Source organism: Lepidochelys kempii, chromosome 3 (assembly GCF_965140265.1).
Source record: "Lepidochelys kempii isolate rLepKem1 chromosome 3, rLepKem1.hap2, whole genome shotgun sequence".
NCBI classification, from domain to species: Eukaryota; Metazoa; Chordata; order Testudines; family Cheloniidae; genus Lepidochelys; species Lepidochelys kempii.
The window spans coordinates 135,545,933-135,571,176 of NC_133258.1; the positions used below are offsets into that span (position 1 = coordinate 135,545,933).

Sequence of the window (25,244 nt, forward strand, 5' to 3'; positions counted from 1 at the left end):
TTCTGAGGAAGACTATCTAATGCCTATGAAAATGACTCTTTGTACAGGACAAGACAAATTATTAAAGAATCAACACTGTATATATCCTGAGTAGGCCAGTGACAGCTTCTTTTTCTAGCTCTAACATTTCCAACATCTCTAGGATTGTTTTCCCTCAGGATAGTGCAGGCACTAATATTTACTGTGTAAATGGAATTTTACTATTAGTATTAATTATACGCAGTCTTGTGTTGCTAAAGGGGAGGAGGGTGGGCTTGTGGCTAAAGCACAAGCCTAGTAGTCAGAAAATCTGGGTTCTTCTCTTGCTTCTGCCACAGACTTCCTTTGCCTTCTTTGCAAGTCACTTAATCTTTTCATGGAATAATACCTACCTCCCCTGGGTGGTGTTAGGCTAACTCAATATTTGTAAAGCATAAATTATTCTAAAATTTTGTTAGGCAGAAAACAAGTGTGCAGTTGTCTTGATTTCTGTTGTAATACCTTAATTTAAAACAAATGTGTGAACTCCTTCGTCATTCATTGCACACTGTCTAGCTGCAGAATGATACACAGTTCTGCAGAAATAATGGTATGTGATTAAAAGTTGCACTGTGGGCGTGATTCTCTGCCTATTGAAATCAATGGAAAGATTCCATTGACTACAGTACTAACTGGATCAAGCCCTGTATGCATAAATATGAAGGGGCAGAACTAAATCAGCATGTGCAGCCATAACTTTTGACATTTTCAGGCATTAGGTGCTTAATTTTGCAGATTTAATAGTCTCCAAGTATTTTATATGGTATTTTCAGAATAAAGTAGTACCATGATGGAACATGAGCAAGACCATAGTTAAAGTTGCATCAGATTTTTCATTTTGATGTGGTTTGTATTGGATAACATGAATACCACATCAGCATGTCATAATTACATCAAACCACTTCTTAAATCTTTAAAGTAATATTGCATGTTTATTTACTATATCCTCCTTGCGGCTGTTAAATCCTGTAAAATATTGAAGCATCTGGAAAAGTAGTAGTCAAGTTTTTCAGATATTTTATTCAATGTACTGCTATATATATTTCCTGTAAATAACTGTTTACTTGCAACAAATTTCTAGATTGTCTATCATCAACTTTTCATGCAAAAACCTTAGTAGTAGTAGAAGCTACAGTATTTTGTTTCTCTTGCATAGTTAAAGCAACAAACTTGGAGCTAATAATCAGAAGGGGTTGGACATATGGAAGAAAAGTTTATATTACATTTTGTAGAAGCAGAGTAAATCCTCAGAGGGATTGTAATTTATACAGTATAACATTGTTTCAGAGTAACAGCCGTGTTAGTCTGTATTTGCAAAAAGAAAAGGAGTACTTGTGGCACCTTAGAGACTAACCAATTTATTTGAGCATGAGCTTTCGTGAGCTACAGCTCACTTCATGGGATGCATACCGTGGAAACTGCAGCAGACTTTATATATACACAGAGAATATGAAACAATACCTCCTCCCACCCTACTGTCCTGCTGGTAATAGCTTATCTAAAGTGATCATCAGGTTGGGCCATTTCCAGCACAAATCCAGGTTTTCTCACCCTCCACCCCCCCACACAAATTCACTCTCCTGCTGGTGATAGCCCATCCAAAGTGACAACTCTTTACACAATGTGCATGATAATCAAGTTGGGCCATTTCCTGCACAAATCCAGGTTCTCTCACCCCCTCACCCCCCTCCCAAAAACCAAAAGGGGGGTGAGGGGGTGAGAGAACCTGGATTTGTGCAGGAAATGGCCCAACTTGATTATCATGCACATTGTGTAAAGAGTTGTCACTTTGGATGGGCTATCACCAGCAGGAGAGTGAATTTGTGTGTGGGGGGGTGGAGGGTGAGAACCTGGATTTGTGCTGGAAATGGCCCAACCTGATGATCACTTTAGATAAGCTATTACCAGCAGGACAGTAGGGTGGGAGGAGGTATTGTTTCATATTCTCTGTGTATATATAAAGTCTGCTGCAGTTTCCACGGTATGCATCCGATGAAGTGAGCTGTAGCTCACGAAAGCTCATGCTCAAATAAATTGGTTAGTCTCTAAGGTGCCACAAGTACTCCTTTTCTTTTTACAGTATAACATTATTTCCCTTATCTATCTTTTCCAGGGTAACTTTGTATAGGAAGAAACAATTGGATACCCTTCATTTTTATCTTAACTGAACTATTCTGATGAACAAATGGAATAGTCATTAGGCACTCTGAAAATATGTATTAATGATGTTGGGTTTTCACATTTGAAATGTAGCTACTTTAATCTGACAAGCATGTAATTTAAAGGATTTTCAGGAAATGTCATATGCAGTGTATATGACATGCATTTTTTTCTCTCTCTTCCTCACCCTACCAATTCAATAGTTAGTTGTTCTCTTTCAGTTAAAAGGGTTCAGACTGAAAATAATCTGCAAAAGAGGAAGTGTGGCAATAACTATTGCTTTGAGCCCAATCAAGTGTCCTGGGTTTGAAGTTTTTCAGTGGTTAGATGCTTGTGAGACTCAGATTCTACTAAAGATATTCTTATTTTAAAGCAGACTTGCAAACAGACTGTGTGATGTTTTAATCAACTCTCTCCATTAGGCCGTAGCACAGAGAAGGACAAAAATGATGGAAAGAAGATTGTACAGATGAGTAGTAGAATTGAGGTGGGTGGGCAAATAGCATGCAGGAAGGAGAAAGACAGACTGACAGAGAGAAAGGAAGGGTGCAATAATAGAGAGAGCTAGTAAATTCCAAAGAAAATAGTTGGGACAAGAAACATTGGCTTAGCAAGGAAATTTATTAATCATAGGCCAGGCCTAAACTAAAAAAATTAAGTCAACCCAGCTGCACAACTTGGGGTTTGGAAAAACAGCTGCATTTCACTTAAGAGCAGACTGCATTTTACTTGTGTAGTGAACACTTCCTCCACATTCCTTCCTTCTCAGGAGGTTGATGTGAAGCTTAATTAATGTATGGAAAATGCTTTGAGATCCATGGGTGAAATGTGCTATTCAAGTGCATATTATTTTAAAATCTGAGACACATCTGGATGGATCACTGACACTGTTTCAATGCTAAATGATCGGCACTGTATTTGGTAAGCTCTGTAGAGTCTAGCCACTATGAAATGAATGTCAGTCCATGAATGATGAGAAAGGCAAAGGGCATGGTTGATAAACATTTTGAAAAGTATAATGCTTAAAGTTCAATGCAGAATTAAAAATGAGACAGGATTGTTCAAAAACTATTACCAAACGGTGTGTCAGAAATACACGGAATGCAAATGTCCTGGTCCCTCCCCCACTGCTGATAGAGCATTTATGAAAGGTAATAGAGGGGCAGAAATAAAGTTGGGTATGTGTGTAGACTAAGCCTATTTGAACAATGATCTGTGGGAATTCAGTCAGCCAGCTGTAATCCTTTAAATAGTTGTAATATACTGAGGAGGTTAAGGATTAGTCAAGTCCAGGGCTTAAATTCTTAGAGTATTTCCTGGAGCCACCCCGTGCCCCCAACATGCTATAAAAACTCCAGGGGTTTGAAAATAATTACCAGAGTTCCGCTCTGGACAGCTCAAGGACTGGGCAAGTCTGACTACTCACATAGTGTTACTTTTCATGGCCTTAAAGGGGCAAAACCAAAATAGTATGATTATTTCAAAGAAATCATTCATGCTCAGCTGTGACTTAAAAATGATCAATAATAGAAATGATCTGATGATAAAAGATAGCATGCCAACGCTTTAAAATGTGCCATCAGCCACCCTTTACATGAAATGTGTGCCACTCATTCAAGTAATCAGGAGAGACTAGGTTGGAGAACAGAGATTATCTGAGCGCTGCAGAAGAAATAAAGATCTATTATAGGCCTATGCTAGTTGTCTGTGGATATTTGCTACCCACAGAAAACAGTTTCTTCTCTTAACCTGGCCCTCTGGTGTGTCTCTTTGGGCATGTAGTTTGCCATGTCTTGTGCTGTGAACTGGCAAACTTTTTCTTTTTAGGACTCTTTTTAAATAGTATTGTATGGATACTGGGTTCTTTTCCTCTGCTGAATCATTTAGTTGCTGGTATAGTTCCACCAAGTAGAAACAATTTATTAAGTAATCAAGTAGCTTATAATGAACAGCTATATTGCATATTAAGATCCTACTCGTGATGACCCATGGCTTTATTGCTCTGGTTTTTTTTTTTTTTTTTTTAGTAAATGTGTGTGGTATGCTGGGAGATTTGTGTTGAGTTGTGGTATGGGGTAGTTCTGGGAGACGTGGTGAGTTATGTAGGTGGTTAATGCAGGGTGTATGCTGCAGTGAGGGATTACTGTGTGTGCTGGTTGTGTTTTGTGTCTGGGGTTTTTGTGTGTTTTGTGCAAGTGGGGAAGGAAGGTGGGCTGTGTTGATTTGTGTGTGCTGGGGCTGGTTGGTTATGTTGTCTGGAGTTGTGCTGAGAGATTTATGCAGGTGGTGAGTGAGGAGGGTGTGCTATGGAGAGGGTCTCTCTGTGTTTGTAGATGTCTGTGCTGATTGTTGTGTGGGGTTGGTTTTTGAAGAACTGTGGCAGTTGGGCAAAGATAGACACCGTCTCTCCAGTCTTCCTCTACAGTCAATGAAAGTGTTGCATGCAAATTAGCTGTAGAGTATGAGTGGTGATTGTGAGAGTCACCGTTGATATCACAATGGTCTAGGACTCTTGGCATGACATAGCTATGTCTTACTGAAGCTGTACATTGCATGGGTGTAATTCCTAGTCAAAATGGCTGAGAAATTAAAAATTGGATGGCAACAGACCACAAAACTCAGTGATGATTCAACACCGTGACATTCTGAATAGAGAGCTCTCAACCATGCTTGTAGCTGCTTCCCTTGCTTCTCAGTGACTCAGACATGTTAGACTTCAGGGTGACACACAGAGTGACACTACTGAAATCTTATTATTTAGATTACTTGTTGCTATTGGCTCAATAGTAGTCCTGGCTTTTTCAGAGTTGGATATTTAAACGAGTGACTTTGTGGGATACACAGTATCTATCCATTTTTCAAAAATGCAGCTTGAAGAATACAGCTTGAAGAAGGTTATTTTAAGGAACACGCTCAAAAATGAGCAATCCAGTTATAGTCCAGAACAATGCAAGAAGTTATTGGAATGTCACACTGTTGGATAATCAGCTGTAGCATCCTCTCCATCCTCTTTGGGACTGTGTTGTTGTTTGCCGTAATGCAAAGCAGGATATCTTTCCGTTGGCAGAGACATTATAATTTAATGATTTATTTAGGTACTGGCTGACATTCGAGGTCTAGTGTGGATAAGTAGATTAGCCTGCAACCTTCTCATGACTCTAAAATGAGAACTTGTGGGTGGGTACTGCATTACCTTTAGCAAGGATACAAATTCTTTGTGAGCTTGGGAGGAAAAATGATTTGTGGTTAAGACTGTGATGAAGGATACTAGAGATTTGGATACAATTCCTATTATCCCACAGATTCTGTGTGACCTGGGGTAGGTGATTCAATCTGTGTAAATCATTTCCCTTGCGTAAAATGGAGATAACAATACTTCCCAACATCACTGGGGGTATTGTGAACTTTAGGACAGATTCTCTCCAGGAGGAGAGAGGACATGGGGCATTCAAATGACTGTGGACAACTTAGAGGGTGTACGAGGTATTTAGAATTATTGAATTCTTTAAATGTTTTTAAGGTGTTTTTGTCAACTACTGTTGACTGTACCAAAGGACTTTAAGCAGAAAATCAGGAGGGTAGGAGAGAAGTGATTAGGAGTAGGAATATCTAATAATATGTGATTACCTAACTTTTAGAAGGATGCAATTATACCCATCTGAGACATAAAGTGCTTTTATCAATTTGAACCTGACAGGTGACTGACAGCTAAAATTGTGATGTCAGAAAACCTCTCCAACATAATGGATGGGGTGTAAAAGTGCTCAGAAGGTTAAAGAAGGAATGGAACCAGTTTGGGAAACTTCCTAATTAAAGATTTAAGAATATTTGAAAAGTACATTAAGTGCCCATTAAATAGTTAGGATAAGGCATACTTCAGTCCTCTTTACATGAGGGCTGAGAGGAAATTAGAAATAGGTCTCATTGTCCAGTCAGGGTTTGGGGGGCACAATCCAGTGTGGAGGTGTCTCCACTTGCCCGGCAACCCTGGGTGCCTTACAATGCCTTGCTACTGTAGCTCCCAGCCTGGGATGCACACAATCAGCAAGAAGCTTGCAGGTCATACCCTGAGGCTATGTTTATCCAGCAAAGAAAAACCACATGGCTTGCCTGTGCCAGCTGACTGGCTTGTGGGGATGGGGCTGTTTCATTACTGTGCAGCCTTCTGGACTAGGGCTGGAGCCTGAGTTCAGGGACCTTCCCACCCTGCAGGGTCCTAGAGCCTGGACTCCAGTCTGAGTTTAGAACCTACACATCAATGAAAAGCCACGCAGTCCAAGTCCTGTGAGCCTGAGCTGACTGACCGGCATGGGCCAGCTGTAAGTTTTTCTTTGCTGTGTAGACACACCCTGAGTGTCTATGTGCTTAGACAGCCCTGGTTCAGCAGCTCTGGCCCCAGCAGCCTGTCTACATCCCCACAGCCCCATTCTGGCTCCCACCAGCCTTGGTTACAACCAATAAGCAGGGGTGCTGGAACTAAGGGTTCTGGGGGTGCTGCCGCACTGCTTGACTTGAAGTGGTTTCCATCATATACAGGGTTTAGTTTTCTTCAATGGCTCTTAGCACCCCCACTACACAAATTGTTCCAATGCCATTGCCAATAAGATGAATCCAACACACTCCCGGTCCCAAATTTCTCCATAACTGTGTGCCCTGAAGTGTCCACTTCGGAGAAATATTTGTTGCTCCTGTAAAGAGACATTCACATCACACTTTTTAACTCAACTGGGGTAAACAGTTTCAAACACAAAACTGGGTCTGTTTATAGTAAAATAAAACAAACCTATTAACAACAGGACATAAGTTAAGTGATACTAAGTAAAAGGAATAAACTTAGAAAGGGTTACAAGCAAACAAAAGTGAAAACCTGCATCTAAAAGTCTAAAACTTAATTTACCAACATGTAGGCTTTGTTCAAGATAGTTTCTCTTTCCAGCCACGGCTGACTTTCCATCTGTCAGGAGTTTCCACAAAAGTACAAGGTGCTGGCGTCTGTCACTTTGCATTAATTGCTTGCACCTACATTACACAATTGTATTAATAATCAGTGAGTTATGAGCTTTTCAATGACATGACACCTTTTAGATACAGGTTATAACAATAGTGAGTTGGGGTACACTGGGCTGGTCATGCAAGCTGAAACTTATTGCTAGATATCAGGGTGGTGCCCAATCCTTTTGCCCTGAGGCTGTTCTGAATGTCACAAGGTCTTTTTGTAGTGACTTTATAACAACTACAATTAAGGAAATTCTATATTTTAACACCTATGGTTATAGAAATATGTTAATGGGAGAACATACCCTGATCTATAAATAGGTGTGAAAAATGCACTGATACTCAGAAAATGGTCTACTTAAAGTTCTAAAGTCTATAGAAAAAGAATGGGATTTTTTTTCTGAGTCCAATTCTGCAGTGCAGTGATGGTGCAAATATGTCAGACTCCTCTAAACATACAGCCAACAAAAGCAGAAGATTGAATTCAGGGTATTACTGTTTAGATGCTTTTCTAGTGGCATGCACAAGAATGAAAATTAACTCAAATGAGCATTATAATTAACTAAATCTGACTCTGATTTACTCTGACAAAGACATCAAATGTTTTGGACAATATGGATATGTGAGTTCCATCAAGCCCAAGCTGCTAACTAAAATGAGAGGCTCAACCACTCCATGATTATACAGCATGTATTTCAAATTTATACATATGTGTACATTGCAAAACATGTCTGATTCACATTCTAGTCAGTGAAAATCTCATGGTAACCTATTAAGTCATAGGAAGTACATTTGGAAGGAGCTATTCAAACTTTTATTTATTTATTTTATTTTTATCTTATTTTTAAGATAGCATACTTTGTTTTTGAGCTACAAATTTAAGGGCAACGGGCCGTATGTTCCACTGCACAAGATAGCAAAATCAGAGAAAATCTGTATAAAATGGGTTAAGGGAGTGTGTGGTGGGGTGTGTCAGCTACACTGTATGCTTTCTCCTACCTTGTAACTATCAGCATCTCCTCCACACCAACATGTATTCTGGGCTGTATACCAGTAATGGGGGCATGGCCAGGTGGAAGTAGCAGTAGTCTGGAAATGTGGTGCTGCGTGTCAGGGAACTGCATTTCTGAAGCCAAAGAACCCTTTTAGTTATTGCTGCTTTAAGCAAATAATAATGATAGATGGCGTGCAAATGCAATACTTTTTTCATACTCTATCTCCAAGCGCTATGCAAAGGTGGATTGTCATTGCTAGCTCCGTTATACAGAGTGGTACAGAGATTCAGAGAGATTAAATTATTTGCACAAAGAAAGATCACGAATCAATGACAGAGCTGGGAAGAGAACTTGCACTTCCTCACTTCCCTGTCTCTGGTGTAGCCACAAGGCTACGCTGCCACTCTGCTTTGCACACCCTATTGGCAGGGTCATTGCAGGCAGTGGGGTGAACCAATGGCAACTGGTAACGGTGGTTGCTGTTCTAGTGGGGTTTGGATTGGTTAGGGGAAGGGGACAGGAAAAGGTTCTATGAATGTGTTCTTTGGAGAAAGAGAGGACTTAAGTTTCCAGACTGGTAACAACAAAAATTAACATTCAAGTTTTTATTTTAATATTCTAAAACTAAGGCTTTATTAGAAATGATTTTTTTTGCCTCTCAATGAACAAAGCAGCTCTGAAGTACTGAAAGTTGGTGTACAAGAGGCCCATGTGGATAGATACAGGGTATAAGAAGAGTTCACCCAGAGGAGAGGTACTAGTTTCTAGATACTTGATCGCCCAGCTCTTTTATGTGTGAAGTTAATGTACTGCTGTACTGAGGCTTTATTTATTTTTGGGCAGTAATATATTTCAGCAAATTCTTGAATTTTCAGTGCCAAGCAGTCATGTAAAATGCATTAGTAACAGGTCCTGGAATCCACAGACTGATGCTAAGGATGAAAAGTCCCTTGGTTCACATAGTATATACAACCTTCCTTTGCATAGGAGTAAAAAATGGTGAGCAGAGTAGATAAGAATTTTCATTTTTCCCACCCCAGTTCTGCTCTCTTTGTGAGTTCAATAGACATTTAAGTGACTCTTCCCCAGGTGTTATTACATGGTTACATTCAGGTATATTATATAGTTAATTAAAATTATCTTGTAAGCAGCACATGTCTAGCTACAAAGAGCCATTGAATGTAAGTAAAGAGATTCTTGGGTCAATAAAATATTTCACAGAAGTGGTTGAGATGCATAGCATTTCCTGGGAATTAACACTACTTAACTTTACCATACCCCATTATCTCCAGCAACTTGAAGCTCAATCATTTATCGTGAAAATGCTTGGTCTACATATAGGACATAGAAGAAATGTAGCAGCTTGTGTGTGTGTTTAATTAAGAACTGCACTGATGACCATAAAAATGAGTTTCATACTTACAGGTTCCTACCTGCTTCTGGTTGCATTGATCAACCTACATTTTTGTTAGGTAATATTTTGTGCACCTGATGTTAAGTGCAACCTTTTCATAGTCACCTGAATGACATTTATTCTGGAAAAACTGTTTGTTTTTCCATTGTTTCATTTGTTTCATAAGTCAGAGTCAGCAAAGTGTTTAGTGTTTATTACATTACATTAGTACATTATTTTTGTTGTGATGCATTTCTTAAAAAGAAATGTGGTGTTAGAATATAAACACATTGTAGCAATGTTTTACTGCGACATCTAAGGCCCCAAAACTGGAAAGGGAGCCATCTGAAAGACTTTGGGAACAGATTCCTTTGCAGGATTGGGGTCTAAATTAGGATCTGTGAAAGTCAAGGGCAACATTTCCTTTGACTACAGTAATAGTAGGATTAGGGGCCCCAATCATTGTTGTGTCTATCCTTGAAACAAAAATCAATATTAATAGATGAGATGTTCATTATAATTCAAAACAAACAAAACAACATGCATCTTAGCGCATTATTGTGGTGATTCCCTCTGAATCATCCAAATTTTCCCTTCCGGGAATGAAAGCTACCCTGGGATTTACTTCTATTGCTGTTTGTGGCTGATTACTTCTGATGTTTAGCTATGCCTTTGTAAATGCTTCCCAAAGTCCTATAGGATCGAAACCATAACCATGTTCAATTTTTGTCTGTTTTTTGTAGGATGATGAAGTGGTTCTGCAATGCACTGCAACTGTTCACAAGGAGCAACAGAAACTGTGCCTTGCGGCAGAAGGATTTGGCAACAGGCTCTGTTTTTTGGAATCCACTTCAAATTCTAAGGTATAGCAAGCTGTCTGAATGTAGCGCTGTTTGTAATGTCATTAACAAGGGGAAAATTTCTTGTTGGTACAATATTGCTTGCTGTGACATATAGTAAACAAGTTATCTAAAGGCATGGGCAAGTCAAATAAATCTCCAGATACCATAATGAAGGTTTTAATCCCTCATGACACTTGCAGGCTGAATCCTTTGTCACTTACAGGCTGGATGACTGCAATATACTGGGGGGCTGGTCTTTGAAGCTCATCTTAGGATTTTGCTCCTTACTGCCAGTTCACTAGTGTGCTATTTTGGTGTGCTACAGAGCAAATTTAGTGCAGTGCAAAGATGCATTTCTTTAGTGTGGCATTGAGGCTGTTGCCAGAGGATATTTATCCCACCAGTGGGTATATGTGATAAAAGTAAGGGTTTATTTTGTGCTGTTTGCTTTGGGATAATTGTTTGTTTGAATCTCTCTAATGTGACAAGATACACAATCCTGGTGCAAATATCAAATTGTATCCAACCTACATAATGGTTTTCTATAATATAGCATGGTAATGATAAGAAGATTTTTTTTTTTCAATGAAGGTTGCTGTTCAACAAATGAGTGTTCACACACTGAGATTCAGTTCTGCGTTCATAAACTTGGCTATCTCTCACTGAAATCAAAAAGCCATTTCTAAGGGAGGAAATTAGACAGCTGTTTGTGTTAACTGATATTTATTGATATTAAGTAGCCACGTGTTTCTATTTTTATAAATATTTTTTCTCCAGATCAGTTATAAATGTTTGGTGAGCGAATTAAATATATGAAAAGCATCTAGAAAGTAAGATCTCCAGAAGGGATCAGTATTGAGGTTGTTTAAAAAAAACCCCAAAACTTAGCCTACCAACTTCCATAGCATCACTTTATCATTAAATACATTATCTCTCATACGTTGCAGAGTAATGCTTTATTTTCCATGTCTCATCATTTTGACTGTATTATTCATCATCATAAAATTTTTATTAGAATGTTAATGATTCATTATAATAGCAATGATCTGGATGAATTCATTCATGCTGTTCCATTTTAAGTGAGTCTTTTTAATTATAAAAATACTTCAGGATAGAAGGAACTGCAGTATTAGCTGCCTCTAAGGCCAGAAAGTCTAGTTTATTTAATGAGTGAATTATCATTCAATAATTTTGGATAGTAAACATCCAATCTCATATAAAATGTTCATGACTGTGAAGAGAATTATAAATTTCAAAGCAGTTCTAATTCTTCAGTACCATCTTTTCCAGGTGCCTGATAAGTCACCATATACTCTGTTAGCTCTGTAAGAGTTGCGGGGGAAGGGGAGAAGACTAAAGGCCGTCATTGTTTTTAATTTTTCAAAGGCGTACAAGTCTTAAAATGAGCCCATCTGAAGAAATGAAGCATTGAGAGAGTCAGAGAATTATGAGACCAGCAACACAAAGCTGACTGGAGAAAGAGAAAATGAGAGAGGCATTATGGGCAGGCAAAAACATTATCTCTACAATACTTAAGTATGTGTTGTTATTTAGGCAAGAGCATTTAAAAGGGTTTTGTGGATATTGTAGACTGTCTTTGTTCTGTTTGTACAGCACCCAGCCCAATGGGGTCCTGGTCCATGACTGGCGTCCCTAGACACTACGGTAATATAGATAATAATAATAACCTTTTGAGAGGCCAGACAAGGTAGATTATAAAAAAAAAAAATCAGTTAGAAGTCAACTATCAGTAAATGTAAATCAGTCTTGCCAGATCTCATCTATAGGTGTGTAATAGTTCAAGTGAAAAATGTTTACAGCTACCTTTTATTCTCAGTCCAAGTCAGCACAGACATTTGTGTCCTTGAACAAATGTTGGGGAGTGTCCAGACTAGCCTTTGCCAATAAATTTGAAAACATGGTAACTCCCTCAATCAAATAACGTGAGGTAAACACCCTAGTCAAGACAAGCCCTCAGTTGCTCAAGGTTCACGTTATTGTCACTCATGTCATACTCTAGTTCTCCAACAACTCTTCAGAGTTTTACAGGAGACACACAAACACACAAAAAACCCCTTAGGGTACACAAGTCTTGAATTTTTACTCAACAAGCAAGGAGAAAATGGAAAAACTTCCAATCCTACTTTGTTGCTTCTTTGTGACACCTAAGGCACAAACCTATTTTTTTCTTTTGCAGGTGAATTCAATTTTAAGTAGCTTTCATGATGTTAGAGCTTGTAGAAATTTTTCTAAATTTTGGCAAAAAAAGTTCACTTTTTGGGGGTGAAGGGCATTTTTAACCAGCTCTATTCCTTGTGTGGAAAACCCAGACCTTAGTTAGGCTTTATAGAACTAAAGGGACATTTAATCCATTTCTGTAGCCAATAGGATCTGTTTCTTTGTTTTGAAGACCAGGTCATTATTTGTATATACAAATCTCACTGATATGGAAAAAATGTTATGCTTTCTAAAGTGAATCATTCTTCTTAAGATCTAAATGCATGGTACTGGAGTAGTCCTTTCCAATATTAGCCCTCCAAAAATATTTTTCATCCCACATGTGGAACTTGTTTCCCCTGTCCCAAACACAACCTTACAGTAGTCTGGAGTTCAGGATTGGGAATATGCAGCCCTCCACTATTGTTGGGTTTGAGTTTTGATATTTTGTGAACCACCAGGGCCAGAAATGGCAGCTTTGTCACTAGAGAGTTAAGAATCCCTCTTTTCTAATAGCATAAGGGATTTTTTCCCTCTTGCTGACAGACCTTAAACATCATGACGTTATAATAGTTCTTCTATAAATCAGATATCTCTTTTTAGCGTTTTCTAAAATGTACTGTTTATAATTTTTCTATCCCTCTGAACCCTCTGCAATTTGGACTCATGGAACTAAGATATCCTGGCTTTATAAATAGTGAGGATATTTAAAAATAGTCTCAAAGATTTTAAAAAGCTACAAAAACATTCTAAAGTTAGGTTTCAGAGAAGCAGCCAAGTTAGTCTGTATCCGCAAAAAGAACAGGAGTACTTGTGGCACCTTAGAGACTAACCAATTTATTTGAGCATAAGCTTTCGTGAGCTACAGCTCACTTCATCGGCTGCATGCAGCGGAAAATACAATAGGGAGATTTTATATACACAGAGAACATGAAACAGTGGGTGTTACCACACACACTGTAATGAGAGTGATTAGGTAAGGTGAGCTATTACCAGCAGGACAGAGAAGAAGAAGAAGAAAAAACCAACCTTTAGTGATAATCAAGATGGGCCATTTCCAGCAGTTGACAAGAACGTGTGAGGAACAGTAGGGAGAAAAATAAACATGGGGAAATAGTTTTACTTTGTGTAATGACACATCCACTCCCAGTCTTTATTCAAGCCTAATTTAATGGTGTCCAGTTTGCAAATTAGTTCCAGTTCAGCAGTCTCTCATTGGAGTCTGTTTTTGAAGTCTTTTTGTTGTAATATTGTGACTTTTAGGTCTGTAATCAAGTGACCAGAGAGATTGAAGTGCTCAAATAAATTTGTTATTCTAAAGTTAGGTTTTTATTTTTGTAAAACATCATAAACAAAGTAGGATGATATGGAGTGAAGGTTCTATTGGCCCTTATTTGGGGTAACGTTGTTTGGGGTAGCCCCCCTCATGGTGATTCCACTAATTCAGTCATCCCAAAGTATTTAGTGAGATTCCAGAATTTTTTCTTCTTGTTGATTCGTTAATTTGGTGGGGGATAGTGAGTGAGAGTCTCCTTAGTTTTTTCTTTGGTTTAGTTGATAGCTTGGGGGTCTGAGTGTTTATCAGACTCTGAGGACATTGGGCCTGATCCAGTACCCATTGAAGTAAATGGGAGATTTGCCATTGATTTCAAAGGGAGCTGGGTCAGTCGCAAAGGGCCTGGTCTTGCTCCCACTGAAACCAGTAACAGAGGTGGAATTGATTTCCTTGGGAGCAGGCCCAGGCCCGGAGTGAGTATTTCCTTCTCGTTACTACTTGTTTGCTTTTAGGTGTGCTATGCATGATGGGAGGGTGAGGGAGCTCCCTCTCCCAGTGGTGGTGGTATAATTATTTTATACTGTGGGAGTGCTCAGTCACTACCCCTAAGACAGGATTCAATGATGGGTGTAATGAATTACTGAATGGGGACTGTCTACTAATCAGTTTATACATTGTGTTGTACAGTGGGGCCCTGGTCTTTGTTGGACCCTAGATACTACTGTAATAAACCTAAAAATAAGAGGAGAGAGGATAAGAGGTAATAATAAAAGTATCATGCTGTTTTCTGCTCTGGCCGCCTTCTCTTTTCTCAGTCGTATCCTTTTGCATGTTTCACTTCTTCTATGGAGCTCATAAACACAGCCACTAACCCATTAATATACTGTTCTCCTCTGTAGGGGGTGGTGGGTAGCTGTGCTGCCCCAGGAGGAGCTCCAGAAAAGATCTCTCCCTCAGACAAGTTAAGTTCCTTTGGAGCTTCTGTCTTGTGCTGGGAGGAGGGGAAGAGTAAGAATTATTGGCCCTGTAGTAGATGTAGCATACTCTCTTCTCATCTTATTTCCAGCTTATTCTATTCTGTTGGGTCCTCACCTGCGCACTTCCAGTTGTTCATTAAGTGATTTGACTATCTGTCACTGGACTAACATCTTGTGGCACGCACAAGGGGATAGAAACCATGTGTCTGCTTACACTCCAACTTACCTCACTCGTTCATGGGGAGCTAACAGGTGCATAACCATTGTTGTCCTCTCAGACTGAGGCTCATAATCTGGGTAAACCTGGCACAGCTGGACAGGGTCTGCAGTGGAGGTCTTATTCCTTACTTCCCTGCAGTGTTGTGCCAAGTCACAAGCGTGGCCTAAGTAAACTAGCATACAATGAAAATATTGCCGTTATGAGACACAAAAGCCAGAGTCTAAGTTGTGCCTGCAGATTATTTTATTTGCAAATAAGTACTGTAATAGCACTTGAGAGCACAAATATACAGATGCAAACAAGGAAGTTGGGCCAACATGTAACTCATTTTCTGTCTGAAATGGATGTGTGCATGCTCAGTAATCTATTTTTTGCGTATGTACATGTATTTTACTGGCACTTTTTAAGGATGACCTAATGTGTATTTGATATGCTGCTTTTCAGCAAACTGAAGCAATGCCCTTTTTGTATTTTCATTGGACAAGCTGCATACGCTGTGAATGTTTTTGCACTGGTTGTCCTGTTTGTGTTCACAGGTATCCAAATTCAGCCTTCTAGTGCATATTCCTTAAGGTAGAATACACCCTTATGCAGTAGAACCACGTTGAGAGTTATGAATTATTCATATAAAGGGAATAAATGGTGCTGTATGTTCTCTGAACTTTACAGTAGAACCTCACTACTAATTAAACCACTAATTTGCAAACTCAGGAATTATCACAGAATGAAGAAATAAATGGTGATCTTACTTCATGTGTCAGCAAAGCTTGAAGAGTGGAGTTATACAAATGTTAAGAGGAAGTCTGAATATCAGCTTCTTGGATGACCTCTATCCCCTTTCACCACCGTCTCCATCTGTTGCTTTTGCCACTTAATACTCTGAACATTTTATGGCAACTTAAATTGTTTTGTTAATTTCTAGGAAAGTGGCCTAAGTTTGTGGAATAAATTAAAAGTTGAAGTGGAGCAAATAGGTCTGTTAATAATGCAAAGGGAAAATATTTCAACAAATTCAGTGCATGCTGGTGTTCTGCATTTCATCTACCATCAATGGTAGAAATGCAGGGAGGAAGAGGGGTTGATTATAAAGGTTTCAGAAGCAATTACTGAGTTGTCAGACAAAAGTCACATATTTGGGAAAATATTTGGTGTTATGGGGTGGGCTTCTCCATATTTTTGTTTCCATATTGGGAGCTTATAGAGTGCAGAAGGACGGTACTAAATAGAAACACTGTGGGTATATCTTTTTTTATTTAAGGCAATATAAAAGTCAGTTTATAACTAGGTTTAGCCCTTAAAATGCTTTTGTCAGAGCATTTAGTTTGAAAAATGCTTCATTTTTCAGGCGGCTAAAGTAGACATCATAGAAGCTGATCATTTGTTCTTAGGGAGCATAGTATTTAAAGTTCCTGAATATGTATAGTAAAATTTAGGATCTTAATTATAAATTTGTTCATATTATTGCAGTAACTGGAGTTGTCTGTCTTAGCCGTTTGCTCTTTGAGCTGAGAGTCGATGTCAGATGACTGTCCTAGTTTCTGGAATGAGTGGGATTGATGCTGTGCATTTTTTTTTGTTGCATAATGTTAACTAATTAGGTGTAATGATGGCTTTGTTAGAAGACAAAGCTTTAACTGGGGGCAGACTTTTAAAAAAAACCTTATTCTCACAATGCGAGGGCCACATCCTGCCCGTGAATTCATATGCATGACTCCCATGGTAGCTGGGGGAGCTGCACAGGTGTCTATCATGTAAAGCATACCTTGCACTTATCAGTGATCTACCATAGTTTCGGAAAATCAAGGACCACCTTTAGGTTTCACTAAGCAGGAACTGAATGAACAGAGGCGTATTGGGGCTGATTTCTGGTTACAGAAATAGTGTTTCATGTAGCGTTGTTTTACCAACCATGCATGCTTTCTGAAATAACATTAAGGATTGCAGGGGAAGGAGACTGGCAAAAAAAAAAACTCCTCCTTTTGGAGGGGTATTGCTCTGGTGCCTTGCGTTACATGAATAATCACTCCATAATGTCCACAAGAGCTACATACGTAGTCTTAGCAAGCAATGAATGGGAAATGTCCCTTTATTCATCCAAGGATTTAATCTTCTATCAGTTGCACATGAACTGATTCACAGTAGGTTTTTCTTTTTTCTTTTCTACGGGCCAGCTAGCTCACTATCCCACTACTATTTTAGTCTCTGACTTCCACTAATTTTTGAGTTTCTTTTTCAGCTCATCATATAACTTGTTAGCCGTGATAGGTGTTCAGTGAATTATGTTTTGAGTAGGAGGAATTTGCTGTACTTGTCTGATTTGAAAAGCAGCTATTGATGATTATGTTGTTCCTGCCCCAGCTAATCATTAGGAAAGATCTGTGCTCTTTCAGCTCAGTCATGTTGTAGTGGTCCATGACTGGATGCATACACAGACATTACATTTGTCTGCTAAACTGCACTCATGCTTCCTGGGGAATAGATCTCTTGACTTTTGGCATCTATAATTTGAAGTAAAGCTGTTAGCTTGCTATAGGGTTAGTGCTCTTAGTCTTTATATAACCAGCTACTGAAGGGCAGCAAGCACAAATGCGGGCCCACCCTACAGGCTAGAGGCAGCAGGAAATAAACCAGGCAAAGAAAAGGAAAACTTCTTTTCTGGCAACTCCCTCTATTTCACCATAGTCTCCCAATTATGTCTCTCTTGATCCCTACCCTTTTGCCCATTGAGAGTGTCAAATTGTACTCTGTCCCAGCTGCAGAATGCAGTCTGCCTCCCACCCTTTAATTAGGGTTGCCAGAAGGCAACCTTGTCGGTTTTTTGACCAGAATGCCCGGTCGAAAAGGGACGCTGGAGGCTCCGGCCAGTGGTGAGGGGATGAGGAGGGGGTCTGCAGCAGCTCTCTCTGTGGAGCTGGAGTGAGTGGGGGAGGAGCTGTGGGGAAAGGGGGCTGGGCAAGGGTGTTCGGTTTTCTGAAATTAGAAAGTTGGCAACCCTACCTTTAATCCCATCCCTGAGTCCACTGGGACCCCTGCTGCATGGCTGATTGGGACACTGCTTAATCCAAGGAGTTTGGTTTTTAGTTTATAGGGGATGGGGAAGTGTTCTAAAGCTTTACCATTGGTTAATTACAATTCCTGTCCTGTTAAAAGTAAATTGTTTATGCAACTAGAGCTTATGATGGGTGCATAGAAAATCAATATAATAAAGGGCATCATGCAGTGAAGGCACATTCTAGCTGATTAAAATTATTTGAAGATCACCACTAAAGACTCTTCCCAGAATGTCCCAGGTTTGCCACTATTTTAGCTTTTTTTCCCGCTTCACAAAACAGCGAGTAAGATACTTTCTAGTTCAACAAACAGTTGTTAGCCTGTAAGAAACTGGAGATGTTGGTGGAAACAGAGAAGCATAGTAGGTTCTAGTAGTAATACAAAACCAAATGGTACTCTTTAATCTACTCCATTTATACAGTGCACAAGCTTTCTAGCAGTGGGGTAGGTATGAGGAAATTTTACAGAAAGCTCAGGGATAATATTAATCCGTCGTGTTTGGCAAGTGAACTCGCCACATTGCTTGATCCTGCTCTTTTTGGACCCAGTCGTGTTACATGTGTTGAGCTCCTGCTACTCCCACCAACTTCAGCAGGAGCCAGAACTCCGCACCTCCTGGAACTGGGCTCTTCATTGGAGAGGATAATTTACTTTCAACTATGTATAAAGATCACGCTACATCTAAATGCCACTTGCAAGAAGTTTGTGTATCAAAAAATGGCTTTTCAAAAGTTTCCCTTTGCTAGATGCAGACAATTCAGTCAATCTCTTGAGGTAGTGTATATGAAGCTAATATGTCTTTCAATAAATGAACAATCAAGCAGCAGGTTATGTGAAATTGTTCAGTTTCTCCCCCCAACCCAGCATATAAATAGGCATTGGAGCAGGAGGACTGAGGGACCATGGGTCTCCTAACCCCGCCCCTTCCCTCCCCCCCATGAGTGCTCTACCCATGAACCTATAAAATTGTTCTCCTTCTGGCCCAATAATTTTTTATAGTGGAACAGCTTCACAAAGAGAGACTGATGCATCCCCGTTTCAGACTATCTCATAGTCCAATGGTTGGGGGACTCTTCTGAGAGGTGGGAGAGCCCCTGCTCAAATCCTTTCTCCCTATCAGACAGAGTGGGGTTGGGAGAATTGAACCTGGGCCTCCCACATCCGAGGTGAATGGTCTAACCACTGAGCTAAAAGTTATAAGGAAGGCACTGCCACATCCTTCTCTTCTGGCATTGCTTGCAAGAAATGGCTTAGGTGCCTAAGCTGCCTGACTGTAGGAGAAGGCTTCTGGACTGTGGGTCCCAAGCAGAAATAGGTGCTGTCCTGCAGCCCAGACTTATATAACTATTGCTGTGAGAGCGGTGCGGGGCTTAGGAGACACCCCCTCTCAGCAGCATCTTTCATTGGCTAGCATAGGGAGCTCCCCACCTGGCATGTATGCTCTTGTGGATCCCTTTTTCTTCGGTGCTTATCTTTTTCTCCATGTATTATATAGAGGTCTATGTGCCAAACTCTGGCTTTATGGATCTCATTGTTCTTCTAGTGATTTTCTAGGCACCTAAAATTAGGCGTTGTGATGCTCTGCATTGCAGTGCCTAAGTCCCTTTGTGGATTTGGGCCATAACACATAAAGGAGATGAAACTCTGCACAGGGCTACTCAAAACACAATATGAACACAATTTTTGTTCACAATCGTCCCCACTGGGCACACTGATAAAGCATAGGTAAACTGCGAGTTAGTGTTATTTCAAACACTGAGCAACGCTTACAGGCATGGAATGCCAAACTGAATCAATTATACAGTGAAGTGGTATTCCTTTGGATTGTATGCAGTCTTGTAGCCATGTTGGTCCCAGGTTATTGGGTGGGTGAGATAATATCTTTTATTGGCCCAGCTTCTGTTGGTGAGGGAGACAAGCTTTTGAGCTTATACAGAGGTCATCAAAAATCTGGGTAGACCTAAAGAAGACCTCTGTGTAAGGTTGAAAGCTTGTCTCTCTCACCAACAGAAGTTGGGCCAACAAAAGATGTTACCTCAACAAACTTCTCCAATATTCCTTAGGATTATAACATATACCTCTTAAGCAATGCAAGCCACAATGGGCCAGATCATCAGCTTATGTAAAATGGCATCGGAACTATGCAGTTTTAGATCAACTGAGGATTTGGCCTAGTACTTATAGAGATGATAAAGTTATGTCTATAGCACAATCCATAGCAGGTTATCAAATTGTTTAAAAAATATTAATTAAATATTAATCATTTCTGTGAAAGAGGTATTATTTATGCCCATGTCCATTTTATAGATGAGAAAACTGAGCGGCTAATTGATTTTCCCAAGATCACACAGAAAATCTGACAAAGGCAGGCATGGAATCTCAGATTTCCTAGCCCCACTCCTGTTTAAAAAAAACAAAACCATAAACCAGAAAAACATTTACACAGTTGAGTAAGATATGACCTAGACTCAGAGATAGTAATCACTCATCTTATGGTGGACACAACTAAATGGATAAACTTACACTATTGTTACAGCTGTTTCCTGGATAGCCTGAATGCCCCTATTTCAGTAGTCGCTAATAAAGGGATTCCAGCTACAGTCTGTATTGCAACAATTTGGTGATTCCTATGATGATCATAATTTATGCTGAAGGCACTGTTAACTTTAAAGGAAGTTCAGAAGGAATCTAATTATCATAACATACAGAGCAACTAAATGTGAAGTTGGGAAGGTTTCTTCTTCCTCATTCTACAGATGGGAGTTCCCAGCAGCTGAACTTTGCTCCCCGTGCAGCAGATCAGCTGGAAGTGAGAGTACATTGCTACAGGATGGATCCTGGTGCTTGGCTGTAATATCTAGCCTTTATTTGAGAGGCTAAATATTAATTTTTAACTTTAGATTTAGCAGCACAAAATAAGAATTAGTATACAACCTACTTCTTGCTTAAGCCTTTATTCATTTTATTTTATTGTATTTTATTTCTATTCCTATAGTTCCTAAGAACCCCAGTCATTAACTTGAACTCCATTGTGCTAGGCACCGTACAAACACAAAACAAAAAAGACTCCCTACCCCAAAGAGCTTACAATCTAAGTACAAAACAAGTGACTATAGATAGAGGCAGGCGGGGGAATACAAGAGAAAAATGAGAAAATATTGTGGAAGGGTCTAAGTAGAGTGAACAATGTAGTGGCAGCAGATGCCATGTTCACAATTATTTATTGATTTTTTTGGGGGGATGGATTTACGTAGGAGGGAAAAAGAATAGACAAGGAGAGGGAGGTGATGGGGAGAGGGAAATGAAGAAAGTAAGAGGGGCAGGTGTGGAATGAAACTGAGGTGAAGAGACTGTGAGGGAGAGGAAAGGGGAGAGTTGGAGCAAACAGCCTATCAGCACAGGGCAGAGAAAGTCAGAGAACACTGTCCAGTTTTGCCTGGAATGTCCAAAGGTTCCTGCTTTGGCTGGAGTCTCTGACTGGCTGCTCTCTGGAAGAGCTTACCTTGTTACCTTGTTAGTCAATAGCATACATGTGTTTAAGTTTGAGGCTTATCTATAAATGCCACTATTGTTTTTTTTTTCAATTTAAAAAAAATGGAGAAACAAAGTGTACACTCAGCAAGGAATGGGAATTCCTTTTCAGAGCCCAACCACTTATCCTATTACTTCAAAATATTATGTTGCTATCGGTCAGTTCATATGGAATTTTCAAGGGCATATTTTTCAAAAGAATCTTCTCTATTACTCAGTAATAATCCTTTAAGGTTCAGATTATGGAGATCATAATTTCCATATCAGAGAGAAATTCAGGCATTGTATCCTGGCATTGATAACAAGGTATATGAACAAGATAGGATAAAGAATTACATAGGGGACTGAGAGTAAGGTTTTGTGCAGCCAAGTACTCGGAATATTGCATGCCTTAACCAATGCTGAATTTCACTGAATGGTGTAACGTTGTGCTTGAAGCAGAAGCAATTACAGGAATCTTTTGGAACGCTACTATAGAAGAGCCTCCCAAGTGAGGTGTTGGAAACACTGCGACCTTAAAAGATTGTGTAACACATTAAAAACTGGACAAAACCAGAAAATCTAATGTAGGGAGCCAACCTGACTGTGACAGGGAGAATAGACTAGACCTAATAGGCTTTTTCTTTATCTCTAGTAATTCACAACATATAATTTTCTTTGATTCACTCCCACCACCCATTGTTGAAGTGTCTGGACAGTTTGATATATTTTAAATTATCTGCAAAATTTTGCGTAACTGTTTGCATGCAGACCACTGGAACTGTAAATATTGCAATCAAATAGACAATTTCTCATCTGTTAATTTATGTAATAAATATAACTAACCAACCACCACAGAATATAACACAAGTTGCATATTTGATTGTGATACTTTTAATTTGAAGTTACTCTTTGGTTAGTTGCATAAGTCATCCAGTCAGGGGGAAAAATATGTAATTTATGTAATTAACCAGTATTACATGAATTGTGAATTTTCAGTATAATCTACAATTTGTAGTTTATTTTTTGCAAATATTTGAGTGTTCATGATTTCAAAAAAATATGCTTTTTCCAAAATATTTCTGGTAACATGGCACGATGATGCACAAATTGAATGGACTAGAGGAGATCTAGAGAACTCAGATTTTGGCAAAACTTGAAAGGTTCACAAATACTGTCAAATGAAAATTCACTGTCCAATCTGAATAAATATTTATGGGAAATTGTTCTATTTGTTTAGCTCTGCTATTGTTTATACATCTATGGATCTGTTCAGTCAAAATGAAAATCAGTTATGATGCTAGAGAATCTTGACTGAGATACTGCCATGAAAATAGAAATCTGGTGTAACAAAGTCAATTGCCAAATCTGACAATCCATACAACCGCATAACTGGATTAGCGAGTATTTGCCTAGTTTCTGGAATCCACTTGTTTTACGTTCCTGTTGTGTCGTCATTCTCCTGTTAGAAATAGTTGTTTGTTGTTTCATTATAGTTTGTGATGTTCTGCTTTAACCAAGTTAATCTGTTTAACAATGGCAGGGAGTCTTTCACATCCTGTTCAAAACAGAGCCTTTGCAAATCCAGTTGGATTTTTTTTTTTTTTGTCTTTTAGTACAAAAGCACCAAGTCTTGGGAAAAGGTGCAGTGGGACAGGCAATAGATGATTTGACTGTGCATAGTGCAAGTAACTGTAGGAACATTCTGAGCTTTTTATAGACAAAAGACATTTTCCTCCCAGCTCTGTGACAGCTGTTTGGTGAAAGTAACAAAATAGTGGCTGCTGGCTCTAAGTACAGTACCACTGTAGTCCTGCTTATTATTTTATTTTGTTATAGAACTGCTAATGAAAAGTTGCAGTGACATATTCTATGAAGTTCTCACTGTAGGGCTCAGAAATTTTAATTTTCTCTCGGTTGCTTAAAGCAGAATACATTTTAATACACGTACAGTAGTTATAAAAACACTTTTACATTTTAATTATGCTGATAATGTAGCTGAAAATCCTAGATCCTCGAATCACTGACAGATTTATAATATTGTATATTTTAAACTCAGAACACACGAAATTACAAGTGTTTAATTTACAGTAGGCCCTTGAAAGCTGTTACTTTTATGTTTAATTTGTTCATGTAGCCATGGTAAAACTGAGATTACTGCTTAGCACTGAATACTTTTAAAGCACTACAAAACATGGGGTTAAATCTTGTTCACCTGACTTGTGTGAATAGTCCCAAGCCAATGGAACTACTTGCATGAATCAGATGGCCTATGAATCAGTACATTCTCCCAATATGCCTCTGAGATTGTCTTCATTTTACATGTAAAATGAAGACAGTTTTTTCCATTCCAAAAACTTTTACATTTGCTTATACCATTCTGAAACTTTCATCTTTTCAGCTGAAATTTTCCAGATTCTGCGTTTTGCCCAAAGACTATATTTCTTCCTGCCCTGCCGCTCCTGCCCCCCGGCTCCTCAAAGTTTGAACAAAAAACATTTGGCTTGTTTTGACAGCAAAGGGAATGAATAAAGTATACTTTTGCCACCAAAAAAAAGGAAAAAGGAAAAAAAGGGTTGTGACCATATTTTGGACAGTGCAGGCTTCTCGGAGGTTTGGGGTAGAGATCTAAAATTGGGCAGGGAGAGCTCTCCTTAAGTTGGAAAGATGTTTCACTGCTCCAGTGAACATTGGCCTTGATTTGGCTGAGTGAGGAGGATATACAATTTAGTAATAAATGCAAGCTGTTTTTAAATAACAATATCCCAACTGTGGTGGAGAGGGGCTGAAATACACAAGCGAAAATATAATATTTTTTAGGGTTCACAAAGTTAATAAATAGCTGTCTCACTGAGGACAAATATGCCTTCAAAAATTAAGGATCCTGATGAAAAAATAGTATGATTATATAACTAAAGACTATTTGAGTCTACCACCAGCATGATTATTTAAAGTGGGCTTTTTATCTGTGTAGGTGTATATAGATTTTAAAATCTATATAGGCACACATGATGTGCACGACACACAAACCACACTGGCACCTCCACCGTTCTTGCCCTACAGAATTGTCATCTCTACCTCATCTGTAAAATAGGAATAATGCTTAACTGCCTCTAGAAAACCATTTTGAAATCTATAGCTTCAATGCACTATATCTTGACTTTAATAAAGCTTTTGATACTGTCTTGCATGAACTTCTCATAAACTTGGGAAAGGCAACCTAGATGGAGCTACTATAAAGTTTGCGCAAAACTGGTTGGAAAACCATTCCCAGAGAGTAATCATCAGTGATTCACAGTCATGCTGCAAGGGCATAATGAGTGGGGTCCCGCAGGGATCAGTTCTGGGTCCGGGTCTGTTCAATATCTTCATCAATGATTTAGATACTGGCATAGAGAGTACACTTATAAAGTTTGTGGATGATACTGAGCTGGGAGGGGTTGCAAGTGCTTTGGAGGATAGGATTAAAATTCAAAATGATCTGGAAAAAGTGGAGAAATGGTCTGAAGTAAATAGGATGAAATTCAATAATGACAAATGCAAAGTACTCCATTTAGGAAGGAATGATCAGTTGCACACATACAAAATAG

General features: G+C 39.1%; 1 protein-coding gene across 17 annotated transcripts in view; it reads left to right on the plus strand.

The window, feature by feature from the left end:
- RYR2 (ryanodine receptor 2) overlaps positions 1-25,244 on the plus strand; it is a 709,125-nt gene that overhangs the window by 163,733 nt on the left and 520,148 nt on the right. For all 17 annotated transcript variants that reach the window (XM_073338185.1, XM_073338183.1, XM_073338188.1 and 14 more), the window contains exon 2: positions 10,305-10,424. In XM_073338185.1, coding sequence (XP_073194286.1) covers positions 10,305-10,424 — 120 coding nt within the window. The remainder of the gene's footprint in view (positions 1-10,304; positions 10,425-25,244) is intronic.